The sequence below is a fragment of the Mercenaria mercenaria genome, chromosome 17, assembly GCF_021730395.1.
Source record: "Mercenaria mercenaria strain notata chromosome 17, MADL_Memer_1, whole genome shotgun sequence".
Lineage (NCBI taxonomy): Eukaryota > Metazoa > Mollusca > Bivalvia > Venerida > Veneridae > Mercenaria > Mercenaria mercenaria.
In genome coordinates, this window is record NC_069377.1 from 69,164,541 (window position 1) to 69,184,473 (window position 19,933).

A 19,933-nucleotide genomic window follows, 5' to 3' on the forward strand; every position below is an offset into this window, starting at 1 on the left:
TTACATTGATCTCATTCTCAACTGGCAGTATAGTAGTCGCAACTTGACCGCGATGGTTGACCTTAGGCTGATTATTCATATCGATTATCATTGTAGAAATATGGGGTGCTTAGGGTAGCCGTCAATTTTAAATTTATGAATGCAAAGAGCTGAAGCGTTTTACGTACACCCCTTTTCGATAATAGGTTGTATCTAATTATGTATTATAATACAAAGGTCAACCATCGGGGTCAAGTTGCGTCCACTATACAAAATGGGCACGAACATTTCGTGCAAAATTGACTCGAGAAAAGAAACCGTTAGTTACACAACGCATACTAGTGGTTAGATTTGTGCACAAACTGCTTTCTACAAGTAAGTGACTTCTAGGCTTTGTATTAGACTTTTTCGGCGTAAATTTATAAACCATAAATATTATGTCATATGTACTTTAGTCAGAACCGGGATTTTTCGTAAGATAACAGTGAATAACAGGTCTAGGATTTCATTGGTTTTACAGACATTTTGTAAATGTAATCCATAAATTTTAAGATCATGTAAAGTGTTTGAAATCACACCTCGTGTAAATTTTTATTTTGGAAATTTTACATGACAGACCCGTACAATATTTATAGCATATAATTATATATACGGAACTGTTCAGAAGAAGTAAAAAATACTTTCTATAAAGGTCACTTTGTTCGGGTATATGTATTTTGTCTTACAACACATGTACTTCGACTGACGGACTAAAGTCTATATTATAGAATATATCAAACTTCTTTTTCAAACATATTTCTTCTCTAAATTTGTTTTTGTTGTACGTGTGTCTATCATATTTATCTGGATACTTCGGGAAAGGAAAATAGTTACAGGTTAAGGATAATCTGCAAACTGAAATTAGAAATTCATGTGAAAAATGAGGAAATGCAAGGGCACAAAAATTAAGGTACTTCCGCCATCTTGAATTTAGAGTGACCTTCATTTGAAGTGTGAAAATATAGTGAACAAAAGCTTTCAAATGCAGCTGTTCCAGAAGACAAAAACAGCTCAGTTTGCAAGACCTGAACTAAAAGTAGCTGTAAAAAAAGTAAAACTAAAATTTGGAAATAAACAAAGAAGATATTTTACCTGTATTTTCCAAATTTTTGGTTAGATTTATAAATCCTTTCAAAATACGTTATTAAAAATTCATGAATGGCAAAAGTTAGTTCAAAGTTTCAATTAGTGCATAGGAGAATTGTCTTACTGAATAGAACTAAACTTATTACAAAATCTGTTTTCAAATCTGACCACCTCATGTATTAAAACGTAAATAAATCTGTACATATTGCTATTTTCAGCATACATAAAAGTAGTGCAATGTGCGGACAGTGATTTTTGTACGTATGGTGTACCAAACTGCCTAAAATTGTAAGACAAGTCTCAGACTTAATGTGAACAAGATTTGGCAACGATCCAAAGTTATTTTCAAGGATTGTGCAAGTATACGAAAGGTTTAATTTATTATAGTGGAATTTATGACTTACGCGCTGCTTATCTCACGGAAAATTTGGTGGAAATGGAATTTTTGGCACTTCCTGCGGTAACTACCGAAATTACTTAATGTAACTTTCTCACTATTACGTGATTGTATATTTATAAATTATAAAAACAATCGAATTATTTGCTTTATCACGATATATGCAAATATTTTTAGACAATCGAAACAATAGGCCACAGTATTTCCGCATACTGGTCCGGGACAAGTTCGATGTGTATAGTGACATTATTAGATGTTTCATGCGTCGTAAACTAACCAATTTTGATCTATCGACTTTTTAAACAATATGAGAATAATGCAGCATGTTTTTGAAAACACAGTGAGAATAAATTGCAGAAAAAATGTACAGCCAAATATGTTAGGAGGTAATACAATTTGTATACAGTTGTAGATAACTACGAAACATTTTACAAAATGCAATCAATTGAACTTCTCACGCGAAAACCTGATGATTAAAATCAGCAATATCTCAAACGTAACTTTTCTGCATCTTGGTTCTTCGTTAAACAATGATATTTTTTCACACTTTCATAGATTTAAACTTATAATAAATTTGCATTGAAATTCCGGCATAGAAATGGACATTGACTTTACATTACTGCGGTGTTGACAGCGGAAACAGCGGTCCAGTACTAAGACTGTCCACGAAACCAAGGATAACGAGTTCTTTATCTGAAAATTACGAACATTGGGATCAGTGTTCAGTATACACCTGAAAATGATAGACTTGCTCCTTGCCGAGTGCACACTTGTTTTCTATCGTCGTTAATATAAAGTAGACTAGTAAATATTCGTACACATACATAATCTCATAAACACTTCTTTAATGTATGTTCTCTGAAATGAACAAATAACTGGCTCAACTGAGACACCATACTTTGAAGTAAATTCAGTTTATTCACCACGAGGTTCGAAATGCACGGGAGTCTCGTGATAGTACATGCCTTTCATTTCACATAGTTGAAGTGTAAACAAATAGTTAACTTGCTTCGTTTTATTACTCACGGAAAAGATCGGACGGTTTTTTATATTGGAATAATTATAGAACATCTATGCATTTAAAGTTGAAAGTTGATTGTTTTCTACAAGACGTAAAACTGAAACAAGTAAGCACTTTTACTTTTTCAGCAATGTTCCTCAGGTGAACTTTGACATTGTTTACGAAGAAAAATCAGTTTTGTGTCATCTGGAAATGCGTTGTTCGGCTGAAACGTATAGTTCCCGGAAAAGTTCTAAAATGGTTTATTTTGGGGATTTTTGTTTTATTTATAAATTCAACACAATGTGCAATATTTCCAGTTTTTGAAAATGATTGAAATTCAACTTTATTTAAGAAAAAGTTTCGATCTTTCAGTAATATTTTGTCAGCGGATGCTTACAAATTTTTAGTGAAACGGCTTTCTTGTCCAAGGGAGCTGTGTAAAGCGAAAAACTATCATTACACATTGCGTTTATTCTTTAAATGTGAAGGATCGGTAACAGATTAAGGAGATCGGACAGTGAAAAACTATACTAAATGGATATCTCTAACCATGATAAGGAGACATACATATTTCAGTAAGGAAATCTCAGGTAAAAGAACAAGCATATATTTTATTCCTTGAAATAAACATGGCGGCGAAATATTTTAGAAAAACTGTGCACGTGTTTTGCGCATTAGAATGTTTAACGACATTTTCTTGAAAAAGTAACGCTCGTGTGCACTATTTTGGCATTTCTTTGATTTTAAAATAAATATTTTATAGCAATTTAGGCTGTATACGATACCAAAATTTTGCACCAAAAATGTTCACTCATTTTCTTCCAAAGCACCGTGGAGATAGGGTTCAGCGTAGCTTTCATGATCGCAAGTTTACCTACAGATATATCTTTTCAACTTTTATCATACATTTTTTGTGTCCTTGCATTTCGAAAGCTGTTTCGAGGGTTCTGATTTTTCACATGAATTTCTAATTTCAATTTGCGGAAATACCTTAAATGATGAAAGTTGAAATGATATCTACATGTATCTGTAGGTAAACTTGCGAGCATGAAAGCTACACTGAACCCTATATCTACAGTGCATTGAAAGAAAATGAGTGAAAATTTTTGGTGCATTTTGATATCGTATGGAACTCAAACTGCTACAACATATGTATTTTCAAATCAGAGAAATGCCAAAATAATGCATACGAGCGTTACTTTTTCAAGAAAATGTCGTTAAACACTGTTAAACATTCTAATGCGCAAAACACGTGCACAGTTTTTCTAAAATATTTCGCCGCCATGTTTATTTCAGGAAATTAAATATGATTGTTCTTTTACCTCAGATTTCCTTACAGAAATATATATGTCTCCTTATTCATGGCTAGGGTATCCATTTAGTATAGTTTTGCACTGTCCGATCCCCTTAATCAGGTCTAGTATCCGATTGGTGCATCATGCACCAATTGGTGTATTCAGCAATTCACCAGTCGGTGTATCAACACGTAGGATGCCACTTTAAAACAAAATATTTCGTGAACCGGAAATAACCTTGAAGATGGATGGTGTACCTGTAGCGACATAATAAAATAAGAAATAAGTTTACACAGTGTCAGTTTTGAAACCCCGTAACGTTCAAAGTTATTTAACATTTGTATTATCAATAAGAAGTGATATCAAAGTTAGTAACATGATGGTTTTATGAATGATATAAATCATTATGTTATATAAATCAAGAGTGGATCAAGGAATTTGGTTAATAATTATCTATAGCTTGAATTCCTTTTATATCGATCTTCAATTTAGTTGTCTATATCTATCTTCCCTCTGTGAAGATTAGCATGGGCTTTAGTGACATATGTCCTTTTCTTTCCGTGGTATTCAGTCTATTAAGGTAGTTCTGCACGTTTAGATCAAATTTTTTTCTACAATGTAGAATTCGATTAAACTCCATTTTTTCACAACTTCAGAATATACCTAGAAAATTCAGCAAATAAAAAAGATAGGGTCGTGTGCTTGATTTTTTTCTAGGCTGGTTTGAAAAATTTGGACCTCACGCAATATTTCATAATGGGAGTCTATGGGAAAATCATAACTTTCATAACATTTTCGCGAATAGAATTTTTTCTACAATGTAAATTTTGATGAAACTTCTCACAGTTGTAAATAAACACATGGCCTATAATTTGATGAAATAAAATGTATAGGTCCGTGTGCTTACTTTTGAGATATTTTACCATAATAAAAGGGAACCGGGCATTTCACGCTAATTTTAAGGTGAGTCGATACCTTATTCATCAAATATGACATTCCTTCCGATTTTGATGAAACTTGGTCCAACTATAGCGCTATGGTTCCCTTTTCAATTTTCAGTCGTCTTGGCAACAATAAATTATCAGTGATGAGGTCACGAACGTCGCAACGTAGGGCGCCAAAATGCCCAAAATCCGCCGTAATAGGGCTTCTAAAATATCTAATCAAGATTTAAAATAAGCGAAACTTCACAATATGATACTTTATCTAATTCACATATGGACTAGTGTGTTTTAAGTTGTACCGCACCACATTACAACGGACATTTATAATGTTATTGAGCAACCCATTTCCCTCTGATATAAAATTTTGACAAAAAAATGGCAAATATACGCAAAAATGACATCTTTAAAAATCTACAGGCCCATTAAAAGTCTGATTTTCAGCACAAGTGATCAATTTGCAAATGAAATGTCAAATAAAAAGGGAACTTTACGTTTTCAGTTTTTCACAATGTTGTGTTGAAGACAAACTGTCCTTCCGATTTTTGGAAATTGGACGTAAAACGCAACGTTTTATCGACGTTGCTTATTGTTTGCATCGTTGCGCTTTGGACGTTTGCATTATATCTTAGGTCCATTTCAACTGTATTCATGCGCCAACAACTTAGGGAAATTATTATGCATCATTGACGCACTACCAGCTGTCTGGGTTTCACGCAAGAACATTTTCCTTCCTTTTTAACTACAAGTCGCTACTTAACTGACCGCGATACACGGAACCTAATTTTGACATCACCGATCTAAGAAATATAATCTTTCCTTTTCATTTAATATTTCTTCTTTTTTTTTGTCTCGTTCCCGCTGAATTTGCAGTCAGTGTCCTTAATCCCGCCCTTCATTTGCACGTGTATTCTGTCTGGCACGTTGCGCGTATGAGTATCTTAGTAATGGCTGTTTCGCATACGCACCAAAAACTGAACCGGGGAAAAAGAAATAGAATGTAGCTAAATGACATCGAAGCAGGCCGAAACGAAAACATGCGTAAATTGAGTATTTTTTTTTCTTGCATGTAAATCACTTTTCCCTAATATTAGTCGAATGTTTACATGCCGCACGACTACTTAAAACAGGCGTACAGATTCATCGTGCAATTCCACACAAAATCATATGTTGATAAATCAATGCTACCGATTTCATTATCCAATGCCGACGGAATTGTTATATCGTCATCATCGATATTAAGGACATATCTGCCTCAGGTATTTTGATATATTTGTGAAGCACTAGCCGATTCGGAAACCTTTTTTTCCACAACAAAATGTGTAAATCTCTAAGAAAACCAACAGTATAATATTCCCAGCAGTCATTCTCGTTTACAGTTATGTGAAGTCACTAGTTACGCAAATGTTTTCTCTTCTAATACGTGGCTTAACATGTATTTGAACTACATTTTTTCAGTTAAATCGCTTATGCATCACTGGAACTGTCCTTATAACATTCACTTACTTTTATCAACTACGCACGATACGATATCAAAGTTTACAGTTAATTTACCCTTAGTTATATTTGCTTATTATGTGATCTCCTCGTAGAACGAAGAACAAACACGTGTATAGATATCAAATTGCTATGGCGCGCTTTACGTACTTGGCATCTAACGTCAAAACGTTGAGTTGTACGTCCAAAAATCGGAAGGACAGTTTGTCTTCAACACAATATTGGGAAAACTGAAAACGTAAAGTTCCCTTTTTTATTTGACATTTCATTTGCAAATTGACCACTTGTGCCGAAATTCAGACTTTTAATGGGCCTGTAGATTTTTAAAGATGTCATTTTTGCGTATATTTGCCGATTTTTTGTCAAAATTTCATATCAGAAGGAACATGGTTTGCTTTATCAAATGATAAATGTCCGTTGTAATATGGTGCGATACCACTTACAAAAACGCTAGTCCTAATATAAATTAAATAAAGTTTCAAAATGTACAGTTTCGCTGATTTTAAGTCATAATTAGGCATTTTAGAGGACTCAAAACGGCAATATTTCGACATTTTGGCGCCCTTCGTTGTGACATTCGTGACGTCATCACTGATAAAGCATTGTTGCCAAGACGACGGAAAAATAATGTAGAACCATAGTGTTACAGTTGGACCAAGTTTCATCAAAATCGAAGGGAATGCCATATTTGACGAATAAGGTATCGACCCACCTTAAGACATTATTTTGATTTTTTTAACGTGCCATATGTTTTAATATCATATTTTGACTTAAGAAATATAGCAACAGTGCCATTATAACAAATTTACTCACAGGTTTAGAATAATTCATAAATTGATTTTCATTTCCGTACGCCTTAAGACATTATTTTGATTTTTTTAACGTGCCATATGTTTTAATATCATATTTTGACTTAAGAAATATAGCAACAGTGCCATTATAACAAATTTACTCACAGGTTTAGAATAATTCATAAATTGATTTTCATTTCCGTACGCCGAATCCAGGCTTTATTCTGCGTTTTCCGGATAAATGACGTTACGCCATCACTTCCGGTTTTTCAAACGTGCAGAACTACCTTAAAATATGCATTATCATAATACGATGAGTGCATTTATTGATTTATTTTGTAGGTTATACAGCACTTGCTTAGACTTTTTTAAACAAATAATTTGCGGTAATTTTAAATTTTCGTTTATGTCATTTTTTTGGACACCATACTTTAGCATAATTTTCAGACAGATGCTGATTTTTCGAGCGTTCTGGCGCACAATCAAACGGAAGTCACTCAGAAAACCCTGGTATCAATATGGCGGAACACATGCTGCAGAAGTGTTGAGAAATTATAAACAAAAGTGTTTTTAACCCTAGAAATTGTTGTGTTCGAAAATAAATAATACGTACATGTAAATGTGTTTTATCATTACGTTACCTTATACATTTCAAAAAGAATGAAATAAGTTGAAAACTTTACCTCATACGTACATGTATACGTGTATTGTTGATACACCAATTGGTGCATGATACACCGATCGGTGTATGATGCACCAATCGGGCAACTTTACATTTGAAGAGTGAACGCAATGTGTAAACAGTTTTTCGCTTTACACACCTCTCTTGGACAAGAAAGCCTTTTCACTTAAAATTTGTAAGCATCCGCTGGAAAAATATTAATGAAAGATTGTAACTTTTTCTAAAACAAAGTTGAATTTCAATCATTTTCAAAAACTGGAATTATTGCACATTGTGTTGAATATATAAATAAAACAAAAATCACAAAAATAAACCATTTTAGAACTATTCCGGGAACTAAACGTTTCAGCCGAACAACGCATTTCAAGATGACATAAAACTGATTTTTCTTTGTAAACAATGTCAAAGTTCACCTGAGGCAAATTGCTGAAAAAGTAGAAGTGCTTACTTTTTAGCTCACCTGAGCACGAAGTCTTCAAAGGTGAGCTTTTGTGATCGCCCTTTGTCCGTCGTCCGTCGGTCCGTCCGTCGTCCGTCGTCAACAATTTGACTGTTAACACTCTAGAGGTCACATTTTTGGACCAATCTTAATGAAACTTGGTCAGAATGTTACCCTCAATAAAATCTTGGACGAGCTTGATATTGGGTCATCTAGGATCAAAAACTAGGTCACCAGGTTAAAATCAAAGGAAAAACTTGTTAACAGTTTAGAGGTCACAATTTTGGCCCAATCTTGATGAATCTTGGTCAGAATGTTGCCCTTAATAAAATCTTGGATGAGTTTAATATTGGGTCATCTGAGATCAAAAACTAGGTCACCAGATCAAATCAAACGAAAAGCTTGTTAACACTCTAGAGGTCATAATTTTGGCCCAATCTTAATGAAACTTAGTCAGAATGTTACTCTCAATAAAATTTTGGACGAGTTTGATATTGGATTATCTGAGGTCAAAAACTAGGTCACCAGGTCAAATCAAAGGGAAAGTTTATTAACACTGTAGAGGCCGCATTTATGACTATATCTTCATGAAGCATGGTCAGAATGTTAATATTGATGATTTTAAGGTTCAGTTTGAATCTGGTTTATGTAGAAACAAAAACTATGTCACTAGGTCAAATCAAATGAAAAGCTAGTTTACACTGTAGAGACCACATTTATGGCCATATCTTTATGAAACTTAGTCAGAATCCTAATCTTGATGATCTATAGCTCAAATTCAAATCTAGGTTAGGTGGGGTTAAAAACTAGGTCACCAGGGCAAATCAAAGGAAAAGCTTGTTTACACTCTAGAGGCCATATTTATGATTGTATCTTCATGAAACTTAGTCAGAATGTTAAACTTGATGATTTTTAAAATAAGTTCGAATCTGGGTCATGTCGGGTCAAAAACTAGGTCACCGGATCAAATCAAAGGAAAAGCTAGTTAACACTTTAGAGGCCACATTTATGATCATATCTTAATGAAACATGGTCAGAATGTTAATCTTGATGATCTTTAGGTCAAGTTTAAGTCTGGGTTAGGTAGGGTCAAAAACTATTTCACTAGGTCAAATCAAAGGAAAAGCTTGTTAACACTCTAGAGGCCACATTTATGACTGTATCTTCATGAAACTTAGTCAGAATGTTAAACTTGATGATCTTTAGGTCAAATTCGAATCTGGGTTATGTCGGGTCAAAAACTAGGACACGGTGTCAAATCAAAGGAATAGCTAGTTAACACTTTAGAGGCCACATTTATGACCATATCTTAATGAAACTTGGCCAGAATGTTAATCTTGATGATTTTTAGGTCAATAGGTCAGTAAAGTATGGTGTCTCAGTTGAGCCAGTTATCTGTTAATGTTAGAGAACATACATTAAAGAAGTGGTTATGAGATTATGCATGTAAACGAATATTTCAAAGTCTACTGTATATAAACGGCGACAGAAAACAAGTGTGCACTCGGCAAATAGCAAGACTATTATTTTCAGGTGTATACTGGACACTGATCCGAATGTTCGTAATTTTCAGATGAAGAACTCGTGATCCTTGGTTTCGTAGACAGTGTTAGTACTGGACCGCTGCTTCCGCTGTTAACATCGCAGTAATGTAAAGTCAGTGTCTATTTCTGTGCCGTCATTGCAATGCACATTTATTTTTAGTTTTAAATCTATGAAAGTGTGAAAAAAATACCATTCTTTAACGAAGAGCCAAGATACAAAGAAGTTACTTTTGAGATATTTCTGATTTTAATTATCAGGTTTTCGTGCGAATGGTTCAAACGGTTTCAAGATTGTCTAAAATAATATTTGCATATATCGTGATAAAGCAAATATTTCGATTGTCTATATAATTTATAAATGAGCCGTGCCATGGGAAAACCAACATAGTGGGTTTGCGACCAGCATGGATCCAGACCAGCCTGCGCATCCGCGCAGTCTGGTCAGGATCCATGCTGTTCGCTTTTAAAGCCTACTGCAATTAGAGAAACCGTTAGCGAACAGCATGCATCCTGACCAGACTGCGCAGATGCGCAGGCTGGTCTGGATCCATGCTGGTCGCAAACCCACTATGTTGGTTTTCCCATGGCACGGCTCAAATATACAATTACGTATGTGTGAAAAAGTTACGTTTAGTAATTTCAGTACGTATCGCAGGAAGTGCCGCGAAAATTCCATTTCCGCCGAATTTTACGTGAGATAAGCAACGCGTAAGTACATCAATTCCTGTATAATAAATAAAATCTTTATTAAACGTGCACAATCCTTGAAACGAGTTTTGGATCGTTGCTAAATCTTGTTCACATTAAGTCTGATACTTGTCTAACAATTTTAGGCAGTTTGGTACACCATACATAGAAAAACTCTTGCCCACACATTGCACTACTTTTATGTATGCTGAAAATAGCAACACGTATTTTCCTTTAAATACATGCAGTGGTCAGATTTGAAAACATATTTTGTAATAAGTTTAGTTCTATTCAGTAAGACAATTCTCCTAAGCATTAATTAAAACTTTGAACTAACTTTTGCCATTCATGAATTTTTAATAAAGTAATTGAAAAGGATTTATAAACGTAAGCGAGAATTATCTGCTTTGTTTATTTCCAAATTTCAGTTTTACTTTTTATACAGCTACTTTTATTTGAGGCTGTTTTTGTGCCATGGAACAACTGCATTTGAAAGCTTTGGTTAATTATATTTTCACACCGCAAACGAAGGTCACTCTAATTTCAAGATGGCGGAAGTACCATAACTTAAGTATTTTTTGAGAAAAAAAAATGCAGTTTTTTTTTTTTGAATTTTGACAGCTGTATATTTACTTTAATTTTGCAATTTTTGCATATTTTATGAAGTTGTTTTTATTTTAAAGTTTAAACACTCAGCCTCTCAAAATTCATTGGCAACTTTTTTATCATCATTATTTTGGCGGTCATTTTGATTTCAAAATGGCTCCTTCAAATTATGCCATTTTATAATATTATATTCTTACCAATTAAATTTCCTTTAAATGTACTGATCATGTTTAGATGGAATATTAAATTCTATCATGTAGTTTTAAAATGGAGTTATTTGTGCTTAAAGGGAGATAAATCGCTTGTAATTTTATAAATTTAGTATAATTTGCAATATCTTAAAAAAAACAGATATGACATGAACAAAATACATTCATTTGTCTAAATCAACCATACTGTATATTATTAATCTTTGCAAAAAGCGTATCGATAACATGATAAAGAAAAAGTAAAGGGACGTAAAAAGCCAGAATGTGCATTTTTTTTTTGAAATCCTATATTATTGAAATTATTCAATTATCAGCAAAGTGATTGCATTTATTTCGTTAGATAAGTCAAGGTAAACGGTGTATATTATCAGTATATATCTTTATAGCTATATATTTTTTGGCAAAATAAAAGGGAGATAATTACAAAATATGAGTGATATATCCAGATATCCAGATATTTTACGATAAACATTCACACTGTACCTATTTTCCTCCATTTTGGAACTAAATAAATCAGCTGCAATTATGATATACAATGCTTTATTCTAAAACTTTTATCTGGAATAAAATAAATAGGAAATTCCAGGAAGTAAGTTTAAGTCAGGTTTAAATTACTTGCCTGGGGTAACTAGGTCAAATAATAAAAAATCATTTTAAACTTTATATGCCACATTTTCTTCTCGATCATCATACATCTTTGTCAAAATGTTTGTCTGTATGAATAGTAGGTCAGGTTCAAAACTTGATAATCTGGTCAAAAATTTGAAAAATGTGTCACAAGGTAAAATCATGGAAAGACGTTGTTAACACTGTAGATGCCGCATTTTCTACATAATCTTTATAACACTTTGTCGATTGTTTGTGTCTATGAAATCTTGGTGAAATTTAAAATGGGTTACCTGAGGTAAAAATCTAGGTAAATAAATCAAATCATAGAGAAACCTTGACAACACATTTTCCATTCAGAAAGAAACGAAATGAGGATTCGAACTCACAAAATTTCATTTATTTTTATTTGAGCGCTTGACCTAATTTTTGACTCCACATGATCTAGTTTCAACGATTGAATCGTTTTGTGAGTTCGAATAAAATCTGAAAAGTAGATCCCTCGGAAGCACCGAGAAAAAGGCAACAGTGAAAATTGCAGTCTCGGTTTGATTGAGTCTGTTCATGAGCAGTAATGGAAAATGCAACACTGCCCACGCCACGCCCCCTAGCACCGGCTTAAGCAGTATTCAATCTTCAAATCTAAATGAGTTGAAATTAATGATCCCGAAGGACCAGAAAATATAGGAACAAATCCTCATTTCGTTTCTTTCTTTGATGGTTTGTATTTGCATATATGTCTTTATATAGCATAATATTATGTTCATTGTTCGCTTAAGTGCACGCATTTAATTAATATCATCTTTGATATAATGCTTAACCATTCTAATCTGCCATATCGGCTTTAGATATTTCTCTCCTGTTGTCACAGAGCACACGAAGGAATCTAATTTTTCATGCGAAAATGAAATAAAAAATAATGAAAATGCTTATATCCAGATTTTATCTGCATTTTACCCGACTGAGATATGTTGCCGTATACTTAATGTATAGTTTAAATGAAATAAATATCAATATTTACTGTCAAGTAATGTACACGCATTATGAATTGTAATCTTATCAGTCATCATAATGACTCGTCCTCGCGTTTCGGCGGAAATCATGTAGTCATTGGGGACTAGTACAAAATATTTATCTTGATGATTTCTACGCCAAGTTCGATACAGTGCCAAAAGCTAGGTCACAAGGTCAAATGAAAGGAAAAGCTTGTTAACAGCCTAGTAGCAACATTTATGACCCTATCTTCATGAAACTTAGTCAGAATGTTTATCTTGATGATTCCTATTAATATTTTAAAAATTAGTTATGTGGGGTCAAAAACTAAGTCACCCGGTCAAATGAAAGAAGTAATTTGTTTACCCTCTTGTGACCACATTTATGATCCTATCTTTTTGAAACTTGGTCAGAAGTTTCATCTTAAAGATTCCTAGGCCAAATTTGAAACTGGATAATGTGAAGTCAAAAATTAGGTCACCCGCTTAAATCAAAGGAAATGCTTGTTAACTGTCCAGAGGCCATATTTATGAACCTACCTTCATGAAACTTGGTAAGAATGTTTATCTTGATGATTCCTATTGAAAAATTTGAAACTGGGTCAGTGGGGTCAAAAACTAGATAACCACTCAAACTAAAAGCTTTCTAACACTGTAGAGGCCACATGTATGGTCATATATTCATGATACTTGATCAGAATGTTTATCTTGATGAATCCTAGGCCAAGTTTAACAGGTGAGCGATATAGGATCGTCATGGTCCTTTTGCTACTGTTTACCCAAGAAGTAAAATATGTTTGATTGCTTGTTTCGAAATACTGACTTATATTTCAGGTTTGCTAACAGATCACTATGCAGCAAGGACAGGGTGGAGATTCAAGTGATGTAGAAGGTCAGGCAGTCTATGCTGGTGGCTCAGAAAGGAGGTATGTATATTGTTGTTTAACAGTTATTTTTGCATCTTTTGAAACCTAAGTAGAATACAGGAAAATACTGGTCAAAGGGATAAAGGTCTTTAGCTTTCTTTTCTCATTATGACACAAGTTCGATTATCAAAGCCGACTTGGGGTTGATTATGATAAGCTGCATATTTTTATAAAACAATAAAAAAGAGAAAAAATGTATGAAATATAAATTGGATATAAATGACTAATGAAGACATATGTCACTAAATCAACATTCTCAATCCGGCCTATATTGATTAGCTATTAATAATCTGTGTCACTGATGATTAAACTCTATGTCTCTTAAAGTTTTATTTCTGAATCACGCTGACTTATTGATAAACAAGGATAAATGGGTGTGAATTGAAACCCTGCTGAGGAAGCCATCCAGATGTGGTTCTTCCAGTTGCCCATCATCCGAATAAATCAATGCCAGGCAGAGAATTAGGGTCTTCCTCCATCACTAAAACTGGAAAGTCACCAGTAATTTGGTAAACCTTGTATATGTTTCTGTCCATCTATATTGAAAGAAAATTTTATACAAAAATTGAATTTGTTGCTACAGAAGTTTGAATAGTAGCCTTATATATGATAACAGTGTGCAATTCTATATGTCTGTTTTGAATATTTACAAAATCATTTTCTCCTAGACATGGTGCTGAAGAAGTGAACAGTGATGTTTCACCAAAACCAGGGGGAAGTAAAGCTTTGAAAGGCTCGGGATACAGACTTGGGGATGGTGAAAGACAGAAAACAGCTGTACAAAAGAGAAAAATGGTACCAACATCATTGCATAAACAACAAAACCCTTTATGTAAATATGGTAATAATTTAGATACAGCAGATAACCATGTATGATGCACTGGTTTTTACCTCAGGCACCACCCACTAAGTATTATTGCATATTATACACAGGTTTAGACAATTTTTCATCTTCAAAAGAAGTTTGTCAACAGTATTCGCCATTCCTGTAAAGGGAAACTTTGCAATAAAACTGTCTTGGCTTAAAGCTAAGATTGACATAATTATCCATGATAGATAACTTTTAGAGTGAAATATTTTTCTTCGAAAGGTAACACAAAATTTACAAGTTTATTTGTATTATAAGTGCTATGTAGGTTTAAAATAGTACACACTGAATACTTATATAGGTAAACACAGTATAAATGTGTAAAAAATGACTTGTATTTTTTAACAACCAACAAACGGGTAAAGGTAAATTCACTCGAAACCAATATAATATAACATAACATATAACATAACATATACTTTATTTGGCATAAAATGACAAATACACATTTATAGCCAATACAGTTACAACAATCATGTAATGTAAGAACATATGACTCACAGCTAACTGAGTGATAGTGTTTTACAGAGAAAGTATTTACGTATTCACAGTTTACAAAGTGATAATGTTCTACAGATAAAATAATTACGTAAAATGATGTAGATGATGAGCGTAAAAATGTTTTTAATCATTGTTGTTTTGTTCTTTAAATGCAAAATACAAAAATTTAGACAAATTGTTCAGTATCTGAGTATTTGATGCAGACATTAAATTTTCAAACTTTTGTACTGTTGGCCAACGACAGTAATATGGTTTCAAATATTTGCGACGTAGATTGTAATACTTCGGGCAAACTAACAAAAAAGTGGAATTCATTTTCTACTGCATTTAAATTGCATTTTGTACAAAGTCTGTTTTCACGTGTAACATTCTCGTATCGTCCGGTTCTATTGCTAAATTATGTGACGATAATCTAAATTTTGTAAGTGAAATTCGAAATTTGTTAATGTTAACTTTTTAAAGATATTCTTCTGTTTCAAAAGAATGTTTATAAATACTGTATGTTGATAGTCTACTAGAATTATTAATGCTACCGTACCACTCTTGCTTATAAATGTCGAGTATTCTACTTTTTATTTGCAGAAAATTTACTGTTAAATGTTCTTGATTAATCCACAGATTTATCATTCCAATTTCATTAAATTTTGTTTTATTTGAAATGCCCAATAATTTCCACCATAAGAAAGACCATTTTCTGCTTCACGTTTTAAGACGTTATACATTCGTTTCAGCAAGCAGTCATTTCTTAAAGAGAGTATTTTCAACCAATATTTTATCAAAATTAATTTTCATTGTATTCGCATAGGATGTCTCCCTGTTTCACCATAAAGTCCATCAAGATTTGTTGTCTTTTTAACGCATAAGATTTTTCTAAGAAATTTACAATGTATCATTTCTATATTTTTCCCTTCATGATATCCAAAAATTTCAGCACCGTAGTTTAAAACTGAACCAACAATGCTATCAAAAAGTTTAAATTTGTCAGTTATAGATAATTCTAACTGGTTGAATACGGTAAATAAATTGTATAATGAAAACAGGGAATGTTGAGCTAATTTCTTTTGATTTTGATGGGAAACTAATCAACATTTTAGAATGGACAAATCATGTAAGGATATTCAGACTCTGTATTTGATACGAGTCTTTTTTATGACTAAGGGATTTAGAGGAATCGGCAGATTGTAAACTCTTACAACCTTCTTGGTGAAGGCCAGGGCTAACAGTATAATGTGTAACCACGACAAATTTCTGATGATACGACCATTATTACTATGGCTGCCTGAAACAATTACTGTTGTATCGCACACACAGAATTAACTTTCCATGATGTAACACTGGATGTGTAGTCCAAATTGAATTATACCACATTTTTTTTTATTATTATTAATCTTTATTTACGTCTCATTCATGTACAATATCACAGGTACAAAATTACATTTCAATACATAAATAAAATTAGTACATGACCGTTCAAATTTGAACTATAAGAGACTATCAAAAAATATTACAATATAAATTTACACATAACACATAGTTATAAATAAGTTAAGTTAATAAATAAAAGGTGTAAAAATATACGACTTGTAAAAACCGAGAAACTGACATTAATCTTTGCTTTTTAAAAGCAAAACACCACTAACGTAACTAACTGGTAAAAAATGGATTAAAAAAAATCAAGTATTATAACAGATCAGACCTGTTATAGACTGATTAATTCCAACCTCTCGTTTTAGATTTTATTATTAATAACAACAACAACAACAACACATTTATTAGCAAAAATCGGCAATATCATGCCTTCGGCTAATGAACAGAAAAAAAAAACACATTTTATATCTTAATCACAATGTACACATACACGAAGATATTCAACAATATATTTAGATAGTACTTTCAAATATAATTGTGGTAACCATATATAAATTATACAATTCAACACAAAGCTTCTTCACTTTCCCAGTTTTTTGAAGTATGGATTTATAAATCTGGATTCCTTACATTATATGCTTCTTTCAGGTATTTGCAAATTCCTAATACTGTTTTCTTTTTATTTGAAGACATCAGTCTATTGAAAAGGTTAATATTTGGCCACGATGTATTTGGTACGAATTTAGTGCGAATATGGCTATACTTTGGACAAGTCAATAAAAAGTGATATTCAGATTCGACAACGTTGAAGTTACAATTTCTACATATCCTATCAGTTCTATTCATTCCCACATATCTTCTAGTTTCAATTGCAAGGGCATGCGACGATAATCTAAAACATGTAAAGAGTTTTCTCAGATATTCGTTCTCAACAATGTCAAGATAGTTTTCATATTTAAATTCATTCTTAAATCTAACATAATAGTCAAGTTTAGACATATTATGGACACTACCACTCCAATTTTGAACAAACTGGTCTCTCAAACGACATTTTAACACATTAAAAGAAATATTTTCATCAAAATTATTCCAAAGATACCGTCCGTACCCAAGACTCTCTAAAAGCGACTTAACCTGTTTTGCCAAAATGAACATCCAGCATTATATGTCTCCTTATATTGTATTTGATAAATGTTATACATCAGTGATTCCCTATTTTTATTAATTCTCACCCAGTAATTCAAAACTCTCTCTTTGCATAAAACAGATATAGGTAATCTTCCAAGTTCGCCCAGAACAACCATATTTGGAGTAGATGGTTTAACTCCTAGAATCTTTTTACAAAACTTTATCTGAATTCTGTCTAAAACATCTGTCTTGTAAACACCGAATACTTCTGCACAATAGAGTAAAATAGGTTCAACCATTCTATCAAATAGTAAAAACTTGGTTTTAACATCGAACTTGATTCTTGTGAAAATAGAGTATAAACTATTTATAGCTTTTAATGCCTGGTCAGACAAAGATTTCATTGCACCTAGCATTAACCCATTGTATTTGAAATTTACCCCGAGATAACAGAATGAATGTACAATTTCAATGTTTTCATTATTAATATTACCAACTATAATTAATGTTTTTTCTCCCTTTTCTAAAAACACAAATTTTTGTCTTCTTAACGTTTATCTTTAAACCCCATTTAAGGGAATATGTATATAAGCTGTCTAACTGTGTCTGTAGACTTTGTGCGCTAGTGGTAAACAACACCATGTCGTCCGCAAATGATAACATATATATGGTCTGTTTCAGTCAATGAATTAAAATCATAATTTTCTGTTACATCATTTACGAACAGTATAAAAAGTATGGGCGAGACTGGTTCCCCTTGTTTCAATCCAAGCGACACATAAAAAAAGTCAGACAAATTTGCATGCACTTTAACACAGGCTGACACTTTTTGATATAAGGACTATAACATTGTTACCATTTTAATACTAACACCAGTTTCAATCAATTTGTACCATAAAGCATCCCTAGCTATTGTATCAAAAGCCTTTTCGTAATCGATAAAAGCGCAATAAAGTAATTTATTTTCAGACAATACCTTTTGTATTATGCTATGCAAAATAAAAACACAATCCACTGTACTCCTGTTACTTCTAAATCCAAATTGCATATCGTTGAAAACTGACATACTTTCACACCATTTATCTAAACTGTTTCCTAAACATAAAGAAAATAGCTTAGCCGTAGTACTGATTAGTGAAATTCCTCTATAATTGTTTGGGTCGGCCTTATCTCCCTTTTTATGAATCGGGACAATAATACCATTTATCCAGCTTAAAGGATACACGCCTTCACTGTATATTTTATTAAAAATTTGTACTAAAAAGGTGCAATAAAAGGCTTGGCATCTATGAAAAAATCTGAAACAATTAAATCGATGCCTGGTGCTTTATTTCTTGATAATGTTGAGATGCACTTATCAATTTCAGTTACAACAAAAGGCTTGTCCAAACTCTCTATGACAATATGCTGATCCTCATCAAGAGTAAAATCTTTTAAAATTGCATCATTTTGAGCTGGTCTATTTAAAATGTCCGCAAAATATGTAGAAAACTGAGTTGTATCAATAGGAATCTGTTTTGAACTTTTAGTGGTTCTGTACCTATTCACTAATATAATATAGTCTCATCCATATACAAATAATAAAAATTCATTTAATACTAGATGCCCACGGGCCGCCAACTGTGAAAAGGACTAGGAATTGCACAGGACACTTAAAGTCCACACAAAATTCCTTATAAATAGAGATAGATCATAATACACCTCAAAATTGGATGTAACATGCATGTTGTACTTCGGAAAAGTGGCCTTGATATTTCCTTACGACCAGTAATAAAAAAGTTGCAATATAAGCTATTTACAGTCACAACAAAGGGAAGTAATTCTAGCTTCTTGCATATGACACTCCGTCTCATGATGGTGAACAATTGTGTCAAGTTACATCAAAATCCCTCTATGCATGACAAAGAAATGCTCCGGACAAACTCATTCTTCCTTCTTCAATTTGACCTTTGACCTCCAACCATGACCTTGACCTTTGAGATAGGGACATGGGGTCCGCGCACAACACTTCCTCCCACCTAGATAAAACATTCCTGCCAAATATAAACCAGACTGGTCCATGCATATCAAAGCTATGGTCCAGACAAAATCGGACGGACAGACGCACGCACGCACGCACGGACATACACCGGTTCATGTTCATCATTAAACTGCTACCCAATTATGGCTGAACCGCCTCGGTAGCCTAGTGGTAGAGCGTCCGCTTCGAGTGCGGGAGGTCGTGGGTTCGATTCCCGGCCGCGTCATACCAAAAGACGTAAAAAATGGCACTATAGTAGCTTCCTCGCTTGGCGCTCAGTATTAAGAGGGTAGTGCTAGGACTGGTCATCCCGGTGTCAGTATAATGTG

The 19,933-nt window shown here is 33.2% G+C and overlaps 1 protein-coding gene across 1 annotated transcript in view; it reads left to right on the forward strand.

Moving 5' to 3' along the window:
* Positions 1-272: 272 nt before the first annotated feature.
* Positions 273-19,933, forward strand: part of LOC123537463 (uncharacterized) — a 56,992-nt gene continuing 37,331 nt past the window's right edge. The window contains exons 1-3 of the mRNA XM_045321184.2: positions 273-354; positions 13,628-13,719; positions 14,388-14,514. Of these exons, the coding sequence (XP_045177119.1) occupies positions 13,646-13,719; positions 14,388-14,514 (201 nt within the window). The 5' untranslated portion in view covers positions 273-354; positions 13,628-13,645. The remainder of the gene's footprint in view (positions 355-13,627; positions 13,720-14,387; positions 14,515-19,933) is intronic.